At 35.5% G+C, this 12,604-nt stretch overlaps 1 protein-coding gene across 1 annotated transcript in view; it reads left to right on the forward strand.

Moving 5' to 3' along the window:
* The window catches only part of ANTXR2 (ANTXR cell adhesion molecule 2), a 209,204-nt gene extending 198,165 nt beyond the window's left edge, over positions 1–11,039 (forward strand). The window contains exon 17 of the mRNA XM_043971262.1: positions 9,041–11,039. Coding sequence (XP_043827197.1) covers positions 9,041–9,079 — 39 coding nt within the window. The 3' untranslated portion in view covers positions 9,080–11,039. The remainder of the gene's footprint in view (positions 1–9,040) is intronic.
* The last annotated feature ends 1,565 nt before the right edge of the window (positions 11,040–12,604 follow it).

Below are 12,604 nucleotides of genomic sequence, written 5' to 3' on the forward strand. Positions count from 1 at the left end.
AATAGAAAGAAAAGGAAAACCAAGAAGAAAAGGAATTTATAGAAATGGTAGTCAAAAATATCAATCAAGCCAATTTAGTTCATTTTAAAGAGAGAGAGAAATAACTGGAAAAAGATAATTAATTTTGTCTAAGCATTAATCATAGGTGACCTTGGGTGAAAAGATGGTGTCTAAAGCCCAAGTAATAGAGATTTAAAGATGGTCATTTTGGATAAAGCACCAGCCCTGGATTCAGGAGGACCTAAGTTCAAATCTGGCCTCAGACACTTGACCCTTACTAGTTGTGTGACCCTGGGCAAGTCACTTAACCCTCATTGCCTCACCAAAATTAAGTAAATAAATAAAGGTGGTCATTAGAAATTGAAGATAGCAAATATAGGCTACACAGAAGTGTACTTTGAAAGGTGTAAAAGATGGATGATAAAGTTGTGACATTTTCCAGTAAAGGTGAGTGCAGGACCCATTTAAAAGAGAAAAGGAAGGAGTTAGTGAAAGGAAAGAGGTTATAGATTTTTTATACCCATTCTTCTGATTAGTGAGGAACCCAAAGGATTTATGTATGCAGGGAGAAAAAGAAAGGGGAAGTCTCTCCTTTTTGGAAACTTCACCATTAAAGAGAAAATATAAGGATAAGAATACGATAATAAGCCCAAATTTAGTTTAGAGTGAAAGTAGTGTTTAAAGACAGAGGTGCTTATCTCTACTTTCCAGTCTCAAGCAGTTGTACTGAGAAGCCCAGAATACAAGGAACTAAGTCTAAGAGATAGGGGCTGTTTATTTATAAAGAATGACATCTGGTAGGGTGAACTATATTTCTTATTCTGAAAGATTGTTCTTGGTTCTCTGACCCCATGAAAGTTATCAAAGCCATTCTTTACTTCAGCTACTTGCCTGTTAGGAATTTGCAAAAATGACAACTTTCCTTCTAATTCAGCCTTTTTCTTCACAGAATTGTTGCTATTAATCATTTTCTTTGTTATTATGGAATACAATCTTTTTTTTCTCAAGATGATTTTGACACATTGCTAAGTTATTATATCTGTAATCATAAAGGCATCTCCTATTAATGTGTGACCTCCCAGCCTGGTACTGTGCTCAATGAGCAAAGCAAAATTGCAGTAGCTCAGAAGAAATGTTAGATGCACAAATCTAGAGACCTCTCCACCCAAAATGTCCATACAGTCAATTTTGTGCCAGACTTGTGATAGAGCCTTCCAAGCTTGTATTGTTCTGATGAGCCATAGTCGGACACACTGTAGCTTGACCCCAATATAGTGATATTATTTAGGTCCTCTGAGCATGAAGGACAACAACCTATCAATCACAATTTCCAGAATTGTACAAACAAAAAAGAAGTCTTCTAAGTCATAATCAGTTTGATTTAAAGTAGCAGGAACTCTGCACTCAGAGGCCTTAGATCAATCATTTCCAGTCCTTTGACTGCCTCATCTATAAAACATGGATAATAAATATCTGCCTAAAGACAGGGTACTGGGCAAGATGAACTATTGAAATTCTATTATTTTGTTACTTTTTCCTTATTCTCCTTTTTTTTCTTAAATGAAAAATTAAGTATATGAACTCTGAATAGAGATGAACTCTTGTCCAACTCCATAATTTCCAAATGAGGAAACTAAGATAGTAAGAAATTAAGTGACATAGGAAAGGATTTGAACCCAAGTCCTCTGAATACAAATCTACTTTTTCTACTCTACCACCATGTCCTTCCCTTAGAGGCAGCTAGGTATACTTAGTGGATAGAGCACTGGGTTTGGAGTTAGGAAAATATGTTTAGATTCAGCTTCAGATATTAACTAGCTGTGTGATGCTAAGAAATTTACTTAATCTCGTTTTGCCTCAGTTTCCTCAACACTAAAACAGGAATAATAATAGTGCCTAGCTCCCAGGGTTGTTGTGAGAATCAAATGAAATAATATTAGGGTTTTTTAAGTGCTTAGCATAGGATCTGACATATAGTAGGCACTTCGTAATTGTTTCCTTCTTTTCTTCTACGTAAAGTTATTTTATTTGTTTTGGGACAAAAATTAAAGTATAATACATTAATTTTAAGGTAATAATTCGTAAAAGAAAAGTTTAGAGCACAGACTCAGTGATAAATTCGTTATCTGTTGACTAGCATACCTAATCTTAGAGAGACTTAGCAACAGAAGATTGGGCACCATGGGATCAAATTTGTTTTTGCAATGGTAATTCATGACAATATTTACTCAGTGATGGAGTTTATACAGATATGGATGAAATTACTGATATTTTAAAGTGGTGTAGTAATTTCTAAGTATTGTTCTTTAAAATAACATTTTACATAGTAAAACCTAATTAATTTATAGTATATTAAAATATAAGAAAGTTCAGTTTGATTAAGTGGAATCTTAACTACAAATAATACAGGTAGATTCTCCTTTTGTTATGGGTTTGGAGCATATAGGACACCAGATTATGCTTCCCCAGACCAGCTTTGTGCATCTGAAAAAGAATCCTAAGATTATAAGCTAGTAGTACCTCTGAAATATTATGAGTTGATATGTGAATGCTTAAATAGCCATTCTTCCTTATATGTGGTCATTCACAAAGGAATTAACTTTATTTTATTTCCAATTGTAAATGAGCTCTCTTCAGATCTTCAATTCTGAGTACCGGCCATCAAAAACAACAAATTATTAAGTACCTACTACATGTAATGCAGTATGTTAGCTGCTTCTAATGGACACATAAACAGGTGGATGTCATAAGGAGGCAATATGTTCCTGTAATCTCAAGTAGTTAATTTTCTTAGTTAGAAAGTGCTAAATTAATGAGGCCTTCTTAATTAGGTATTATTGTAATATAAAAATCACCCGGACTTTCTTTAAAAAATCTCTTTACATATCTTAACAGTTAGATCTTTTGCTTTAAATGTTTGAAAATTTTACTCTCATAATTTGGAATTTCTATGAATTTGATAAATAGATCAGACTTTATTTTGAATTCATTTTATTTAAGTAGTGCTAATTTCACAAAGAAATATCAGGAAATATATTCATAACTCATTTTTCAGTTGATGTACTCCTAAGCCACTGATTTAGTTCAGTTCTATATAGACTCTGTGTTTGTGTTGTTAAGCTTTATGACTCATTGAATTACAAGGCATGATCCATCTGAATTCAGATTGGATGTATTGATTACAAAGCTGAGGGTTTGGGATAAAACAACCAAACTGACAGTAGGTGTGATTTACTGGTGTTTTCAGATACTTGATTAGGCAATCCCTTTAGATTAGGAATGATTATGGGGCAGCTAGGTGGCACAGTGGATAAAGAACTGGCCCTGGATTCAGTTCCTGAGTTCAAATCCGGTTGACACTAGCTGTGTGACCCTGGACAAATCACTTAACCCTCATTGCCCCACACACAAAAAGGAATAATTAAACAAAAATAAGCCAAAGTTAACAATGGGAAGGAGGCAGCTGGTGGCTGAGTAGATAGAACACTGGACCTAGAGTCAGGAAGATCTGAATCCAGACCTGAATTCAAATCCCACCTCGCACATTTACTAGCTATGTGACCCTGGTAAAATAACTTAACCTCCATTTGCCTTAATCTACTGGAAAAGGCAATGACCAACCACTACAGTATCTTAGCCAAGAAAATTCCATGGATAGTATGGTCCATGGGGTCACAAAGAGTCAGACATGACCAAACAACAGCAAAGATGAGAAAATGTTTTCTCATATTTTCGTTGGGTTTTTTGATCTGTTTGTTTTTCATATCATGAATAGAATTTGGACCTGTTGACATTTTTAGTCTAGGGAGCCCCCATATAAGGGAGCTCCCTCTATCTATGAACATTAGTACCTTCTCTACAACTTAGTCTTGGAGAATGACTCAGATCCCTGAGAGGTTAATTAACTTGCCTAGGGTCACACAGTCAGTATGGGTCCAAGGTTATGACTTGAATTCACTCTTCCTAGCTTTGAGGTGAACTCTCCATCTTCTACTGCACACTATTTCTCCAGCTGCTTTTCATGACTAATATACTTCTTCAAAGCATTGTATTCATTTATTCAGTAGCTTTCTTAGGTATATATTGAGATGAAGATTCAAATAAAAATTTATCATACTAGTCACATAATGTTTCGTTTATTTTAATTATGTAGCTTTTATCTTCCCCTGTTATATATCATTTTGTTGAAATAATTCAAGGTGTTAGAAATCACATTTGCTTTTGATTTATAATAAAAACATTTGAATATAAACCTTTTTTAGCAAGTCTATTTTGTGCATTTTAGCAATGGACACTCTACAGATAATAAGGGATTTTTATTTAGAATCACTCTAGGCTAAGTGGGAGCTGTTTATAAGGCTCTTTGGATTCAAGCCATTATTAGGTCTTTATTCACAATGTGCTTGTGAGATGTAGTTTTGTGTCTTGGGGTGCTTACATACTTGAATAGATCTGCTACTTCATTGTTGGGGGGACACCTTCCAATTTTGTGGATTACAAACTCCACCTCCCTTCTTGTCCAACACAATTCTTATTCAGATCTTTCTATAAATCCTCCCTACAGGATCTACTCAAGCCACTGGACACCTGTGTCTTGTATTTGTTGTTTTTGTTTTTAATACGTTGTGGATGTTCCTGTAGCACCTGAGTTTTCTATCTGTTATGCTTAACTCAACTATCTTTTCACCTTCTTCTCCAGATACTTATATCCATGATGATATACACATTTATGTTATCACTTGTTGCCTGCAATGAGTTGCTCATAAAATGCCATTGTCTAATTACAACCATCATGCACCTTTCACCTTTGCATTATCCTTTGGGTGATATACTATTTTGAATCTTCTGAGATTAAGGTGTTCAATGACTTGGAGCCATTTGCTATCCCAAAAAGAATATTGATATTAAAAAGTTGGGCTTCTTAACAGTTTTTCAAATTAAATTAAGTCCCATGTCTTCCTATTCAATCCCAGTTCATTCTCTTATCTCCAGTACTTATGCAAGATTTTAGGGACCAGTGGTCTCACCCAAAAGGTTTCCTATCAGATCTAGAAAATATTGTGCTTTTTTTTTTTTAAATCACTTTGCTTCTTAGTGTGTTATCCAGTGCCATGTGTTTGGATAGACAATACGAAAAGAGAGAGAAAATTAGAAATTGAATGGTTACTTTCCCTAGACAATTCAGGTCCCCAGTTATTTTTGTTATCTTAAATAACCAAATTGGCTATTATAGTTGTCAGATTAACCTTGTTAAATCTCAATTCTAGTATTAATTTTATGCAGTGAATATACAGACTATATGTCTTTGGTTATACTTCACTTCATAGAAGTAGTATTGTCAAAAAATTATAATTCTCACTTTCTTCAGCCTTCTAAATTTCATCATAACACATTAAAGTGTAATTTTTCAAAGTTCTTCTTGGGTAAAAGACTTGGTTAGTTGATTTATATTATCTTAAATCCACAGAAAGAAATGAGCCAGAAAAATAAATGCTTTATATGGTAATTTTAGAATGAAATCAAACATGATAAAATAAATTTTAAAATGATGCTCTGAAAACAATAGATTTCATGATTTTAAAAACTTCTAAAAACCTTTTCAAAAATTTACAATAAACATACAAAACTAAAATGTTAAATACTATAAAACTGTTTTACTCTGTTTAGTAAGTTTTAATGTGACTGTGGATGAACTTTATTAGTGCTTCTCTCCTAAGAAATGTTAACATTTTTTGTTTAGGTTTAAAATATATATATACATACATGTATATGTGTGTATATATGTATATATACACATACACATGCATACATGCATACACACATGTGTGAACAAAACTGGATGGATATTTGAGTTATAGATGAAGAAAATAAAACACTTCCCTAAATCTAGAAATTATTATTTAAGTAGTAAAATGCATGTAGAATAATTTCACTTTCTCTAGTTTCCAATATTTATCAATATCACACAGATAGAATAGAAGCTAAAATCCTCCCATTAAAATGTTTTTCTTTACTTTTTAAGGTTCTTTCTTACCCACTGAAATTTTCATAAATATACCCCAGAGTTGTGGTGTCAGACTCAAATAGAAAGGGAACTTTGGGGTCTCTATATTAAAAAGCCACAAATAAACATTATTTATGTTCTATTGTATTTTAAAATTTTTGTTAAACATCTAACATCATTTAATTAAATGATTATTTATTTTTATTGATTTTATTAAACATTTATTATCAATTAATTAAATATCTCCTAGTTACATTTTAAGGTAATTCAGCTGGAAGCTTTGCTACTATATGCCACCAACAAGCTGCCTGTTTGCCTCTTTTATCATAGAAGATCAAAAGAAATCCGAGCTAATCATAGTCATATTACAGAAAAATTCTGAATCACTAATAATTAGATAAATTCAAATTAAAATAACTCTGAAATTCTGCCTCATACCCATTATATTGGCAATGTTGACAAAAAAGACAAATGACAAATATTGGAGGAATTGTAGGGAAATAGGCACAAAGATACAGTGTTTGAGTTTGGTTCTGCCATTCTGGAAAGGAATTTGGAACTATCTCTCTGAGGTACTAAGCTATGTATACCCTTTAGTTCAATGCAATCACTACCAGGCCTATATTGGAGGCAGCCTATGGCAACAGTGGATAGAACCCTAGACTTGGAGTTGATGACCCAAGTTCAAATCCAAGCTTACTAGCTGTGTGACCCAGGGCAGGTTACTTAATTTCTGCCTACCTCAGTTTCTTCAACTGTAAAATAAAGAAAATAATATTATCTACCTTACAGAGTTGTGGTAAGGATCAAGTGAGGTAATATTTGGGGGTTTTTTGTTTGTTTTTTTTAGTGAGGCAATTGGGGTTAAGTGACTTGCCCAGGGTCACACAGCTAGTAAGTATTAAGTGTCTGAGGCTGGATTTGAACTCAGGTACTCCTGACTTCAAGGCCTGTGCTCTATCTACTGCGCCACCTAGCTGCCCCGGTAATATTTGTTTAAAAAATGCTTAGTATAGGTTGTTGTACAAAGTAGGCACTACATAAAATAAAATTATCTTCTTCCCTACTCCAAAAAGATTAGAAAAAGAGAAGGGCCCATCTGTACATTCCTTTTTTTTTCCTCAATGGTAGGTGGTTATACCAGTCTTTTTTTTTTTTTTTCATTACTGAGGCACTGAGGAGACTTTGTAGTATCCTATGATTTAATGGTGTTAGCATAATATTATTCATGAAAGAGACAGCGTGGTATAGTAGATGGGGTTGGCTATGGCCAACATAGGGCCAAGCCGACCTGGGTTAAGATCCAACCTCTGAGACTTATAGGCTCTGTGACCCTGGATAAGTGACTTAAACTTTAAGACTATAAGTTATAGAGAAAGTGGTTACCAGTATTGATAGAAGGAGTTCCCTTATACAAGATTGTTGATGTCAGTGACATCACAGGTCCATTCCCTACCTCTGTCCCCTCTGTAAGCAGGGGCATTTGTCAAATCTTGCCATTAGTAGGAAATCCTTCTTTTGTTTAGCCTCTTTATAAAGTACATTTAATGATTCTAGGCAGTCATATGGAACAGGCATTTAAAGAGAACAGGCTCATATCACGCACATGCATAAGTTTTCATTTTTTGTTTGTTTCATTTCATGTTTTCCTTCACATCAGTATGTATGATAGGCCAATGAGACTTATATGTGGTATTATATATTTATATATTTAGTTAATATATGTAGTATCAATTTGGGAAGAATCATTGATTTGGGAAGCTGAGAGGAGGTCCTATAAAGATAATTTAGCCCATCTCCCTCATTTTACAAATAAGGAAATTGTGATGTAGAGAGAAGTCACTTACCTCATACCACAGTTAATTAGTGTCTAAACTGCAATTTGACCCTAATCTAAAGTGGAAACTAGGGAAATTTTAAGACTCTTAAATGAGTCACATGCAAGTGATTATGCCTGCTATGAAAGAAGTGGTAAAAAAGTAAGCTTCAGAGGGCAGCTAGGTGGTGCAGTTGATAAAACACTGGCCCTGGATTCAGGAGGACCTGAGTTCAAATCTGGCCTCAGACACTTGAAACTTACTAGCTGTGTGACCCTGGGTAAATCACTTAACCTCCATTGCCCTGCCCCCCGCCCCCCCAAAAAAGTAAGCTTCAGTCACTTAAAGCAGTCTTGATGCTAAACTAGAGCCACTCTTGACCTATCTTGGTTGGATGACCTGAATGTCACCTGCATCATTCGATGTACGAACTGGAAGAAACAAAAGGAGAGGAAATTGTCACTAATTGAAAAAACTGGGAGAAAAAATTATTGAAAATGTGAAACTGCCTTTCCCAGTATGATATTGTATACTAAGTAGAAGAAAATCATTAGCAACAGCAAAATGTTTCCCCTCTTTCTTCCTTTCTCACTCTATCCGTGTACCCATTAAGAGAGGGTTAAAGTTTGTGCTTGTACTACTTTACTTGTTTTACAAGCAATATATTATATGAATGATATTTTTATTCCTCTTTGTTGCACAGTATAGCTTTTTTCCCCTTGTTTTCCTTTTTTTTTTTTTTTCCGGGGCAGTGGGGGTTAAGAAACTAGCCCAGGGTCACACAGCTAGTAAGCTTCAAGTGTCTGAGGCTGGATTTGAACTCAGGTCCTCCTGAATCCTGGGCTGGTGCACCACCTACCTGCTCCTCACAGTGTAGTTTTGGATAACATTATCTGAGGGATTGTAATGCTATATCTTAGACCCTAATGCAACAGGTTTGTTTTTTTTTCCTCTCATTTTTGCTTAACTATGCTAATTGAACTTTTTGGGGGATAGAATCATATAAACTATCACAGTTTGATATAGGGAAAAAATTATTATATAGGATCTTACCATAATATTTCGAATTCATGGAAAAATGCAATCCTTGGTTAGCAACTCATTAAATGTTGCAGAAAAACTGGAAGGGGTGTGTGTGTGTGTGTGTGTGTGTGTGTGTGTGTGAGTATCTTTACTATGCTACAAATCAATAAAACTTTTTGCTTTTTTTCTTCCTTAGGGCCGATGCATAAACTTTTCCCGTGTTCAATCTCAGTAAAAAAAAGAAGGCAGGACAAACAGAAGGTACGAAGATGGAGCACTGTCTCTCCACCAGTTTCCAAGCAAATGAAGATGATGAAGCAAAGTTTTGGTTTTTTTTTTCATTACTTGGACAAGCAGCTTAATGCTTCTCAGCCTAGATTGTTCTTTTGTGATTTCTCATCTTTTCAGATTTCACAAGCCAGCCTTGCTTGCACCAAGCTGTTTCAGTCACTTGTGTTCTACTGTCTAGGTAGGAAAGAGTCCATTACAACATAGCGGTAACCCATGATGCATGGCAGTGGAAATGAAGAGGAACATTAATCTGCATAGAAAATCCAGTATTTATATGTAAAGAGGGAGAAAGCAACAACAGAGGAAACAATATACCATGAAGACGATATGGAAATTGGGACCACGAGAGAACTGGCCATGGTGTATCATTAATAGAGAAGTAAGACTTCTCCTATGGAAAACATGGCACTTGTAATTAATATAGAGAGATTGTTAGCCATGGGCAGAAGGTATAGAAGAGTCCCACCAGGCTAAGCAAATTGAAAAGTTCATTCATTGCCTTATAGCGATGTCATATCATAAAATCCTTGTGAGTCCCCTATCACAGTGTGCCTTACGGGAAGTTTCTGACTGGAAAATCTTGTCATTTTAACACTGAGAAGTGCACATGCATGACAAAATGTAGACAGGATGCCTTAAGGTATTGGTAGCAAGCAAGACTTTGCCCTTTAGTTTTCGAAGACACCTTTCTTTCATTATGCACCCGGGACAAGAAGAAAATTAATAGAGCGTTATCTTCCAGGAAGACAGCCCCATAACCAAAGAGACTGAGCAGATTTTGAAACTGGTGCTTCAAGTCCTTGACACTGTGGCCAGCAGATTTTTTCCCCCTTTTTCTGTTTTTAGATTTTAGTAATTCTTGCAACATTTTCCTCTATAACATACCTGGCTGTTCCAGACTTATACATTAGGGTAGGCTTTTTCCTTCAAATTTTAAAGAAGGGGTTGCCTTAAAGCTGGTATCTCAGGGTCCCCCCTTCAAATCTCCAAGGGCTCTTCAGCGTCACAAGCCAGCAATTCTCTTTGCATGAGAATTTCAAAGTTTAATTAATATAATTAAAGGCAACAGCAAGCAGCAGCCTGTGAAGATTTTGCTCATCTTTTTTATGCCTTTTGACATTGAATGACCTATTACTATATGCGCATTACTTGGATTTTGAGGGGCACTCTACATTGGTTCTGATTCAGCAGTCGAAAAAGGCCTCCTCTCCTCAACTTAGAAACAAAATTTTCAAGAGCGTTAGCTATCACAATTCATTGACAATGTATGTATTATAATTTTTTTAGAAAAACCATCGTCATGTCACGTTGACGATGCCAAATTATGTTAGTGTGAGCAGAAACACTGTGGGGGAGGAAGAAGGGAGCAGCTGAAGAAAAAGACTCAAATGATCCAGTCACTTTTGATACTGTACTTCAGATGCAAAATGGATATTCGAGTCGAAACCTGACAAAGCGCGCCTGCTTTGATGTGAACTGGTATAGACAATGACCAGTGGCTGGGTCAGTGGGATGTCTCTCTGTGAGCAGAGAAGCTTATCAAATGACACTAAAAATAAGTTCAACAACCATCACTTGGGGGGGGGGGCGCAGGCGAATACTTCCCGTTGGGTGGGCACGCTGCATGCGCGCGAGATGGGAAGAGCGATGTGGAGCATCCTGTTCTCACCACCCCTTTGTGCTCATCATGGAAATTTCAAGGGATATGAATGATTCCCTTGGTTGGTCTCCAAATTGGTGGCACTGCTCAAAGACACCATATCTATATATCTATATGCCTCTATATGGAGATATAGATATCCATCGCCTTTGCTTAAATCTCTTGCTTGAGTTTATTTCTGTCACTGGGTGAAGCCAAGCCATGTGTGCAAGTATTTCATAAATAAAAGTCTTACCAAACCTGACAACTTTCTTTTGGTCCACTGAAGGCATGTGCCTTGTTTCAGTGAATTTAAACTTGTATTTTGTATCTGAATGTAGTCATGCTCTCCATGTGTGCACGGTTGACCAGAAAGATGACCATGTGACCTGTCCACAAGTGCATAGTCATCAGTCTGTGGTTTGGAGTTGTAACTGTGGTTTTAGGGTCTACCACTGTTGTCAGCTCTGCCTCTTCAGCTTACCTTTAGTTGGAATGAGCCACTTCTTATCAGATTTACTCACCAGTATGCTATCTTTTGAACTTCAGGAAGGAATGTCAGTGATAAAGCAAGAGGTCTATGTTCTCTGATGTTGGCTTTAAGTTTGTTGAATAATAATGTGCTTAAAATATGGTGGGTGAATAATGTAAATAGCCCCCACCCCAATGACAAGTGGCTTTTCATAAATTGTCATGCAAATGGATTTTGATAGCACTCGATAGCACTTCCTGGAGTACTGTTTGAAGGGAAGAGGCAATAGTCTAGTCCTAGATTAAAAAAAGAATTTGAATTTATAAGGGCTTGAATAAAACTCTGCTTAATGATATACCAGATGTTAGAATTTCTCAGGTTAAGTTTAAAACAAAAATCATACATTTTTTGAAGCAGTATTCTCTCCACAAAGAGAGCACACCAAAGTAGAACAGAGCAAAAACTTCCAAAACATCAGAGGCTTAGAATAACAAGGTTAATTCATATGCATGTTAGAAACAAACATAGCATTCCATGACATAGAGATGCATTTTAAGAACACTTGAATGAAATGATTTTGAGGCTCTATCCTAATTAGATGACTAGACATTTTTTTTAAATTTAGTCACCTCTAACATATACAAGTCACCAAAAGCTGACAATCATCAGGGAGAAAAATACTACTTTTAGCATACACATCATGCATGCAGTTTTCCCCTCTTTTAGAGGATATATTTGTAAAGACGTTCACAATTACAATATAATTATGTCTTAAACATTCAATAAAATTGTGTATTTATTTGATGCATGAAGAAGAAGAAAATCTGCTTTATTTACTGGACATGATGTCAATCCAATGCTATTTTTTCAGCATATACCAATAAACCCATATCTATTATCCCAATTGTGTTGCATAAGGTGGTAAAAACAATTAAGTGGGAAATGACTCTTAACTTATGTGTCTACTCTGCCTAGATAGAAAGTTTTGAAGGCATCTATATATATTTCATAACAGTGTCTGTTCTTTATGGATTTAATCCATAAATATTTATCTATCTGAAAACTTTGATACTTGGAATGTTTTCCTTGAAGCATTTGGTGCTCAGAGGGAGGAAAAAAAAAACATTTGGTGCTAAGCATTGCACACTGATTCCTTTCCTCAAGTTTATTCTATTTTAAAAAAGTTATATTTTCTTTCCAATGAGATGCAGAATAAAATTTAAGGACTTCCATTAAGCAGGGAACAGCATCTGTCATCCATGGAGAGTTCCTGTTTTGGCAAAATAGACAATATGAATTTTACAGTCTCTCCATTTGAAAGTGGTAAAAAATTAAATGATTTGCTTTGATTACCCACT

This window comes from Dromiciops gliroides, chromosome 6 (genome assembly GCF_019393635.1).
Source record: "Dromiciops gliroides isolate mDroGli1 chromosome 6, mDroGli1.pri, whole genome shotgun sequence".
NCBI lineage: Eukaryota > Metazoa > Chordata > Mammalia > Microbiotheria > Microbiotheriidae > Dromiciops > Dromiciops gliroides.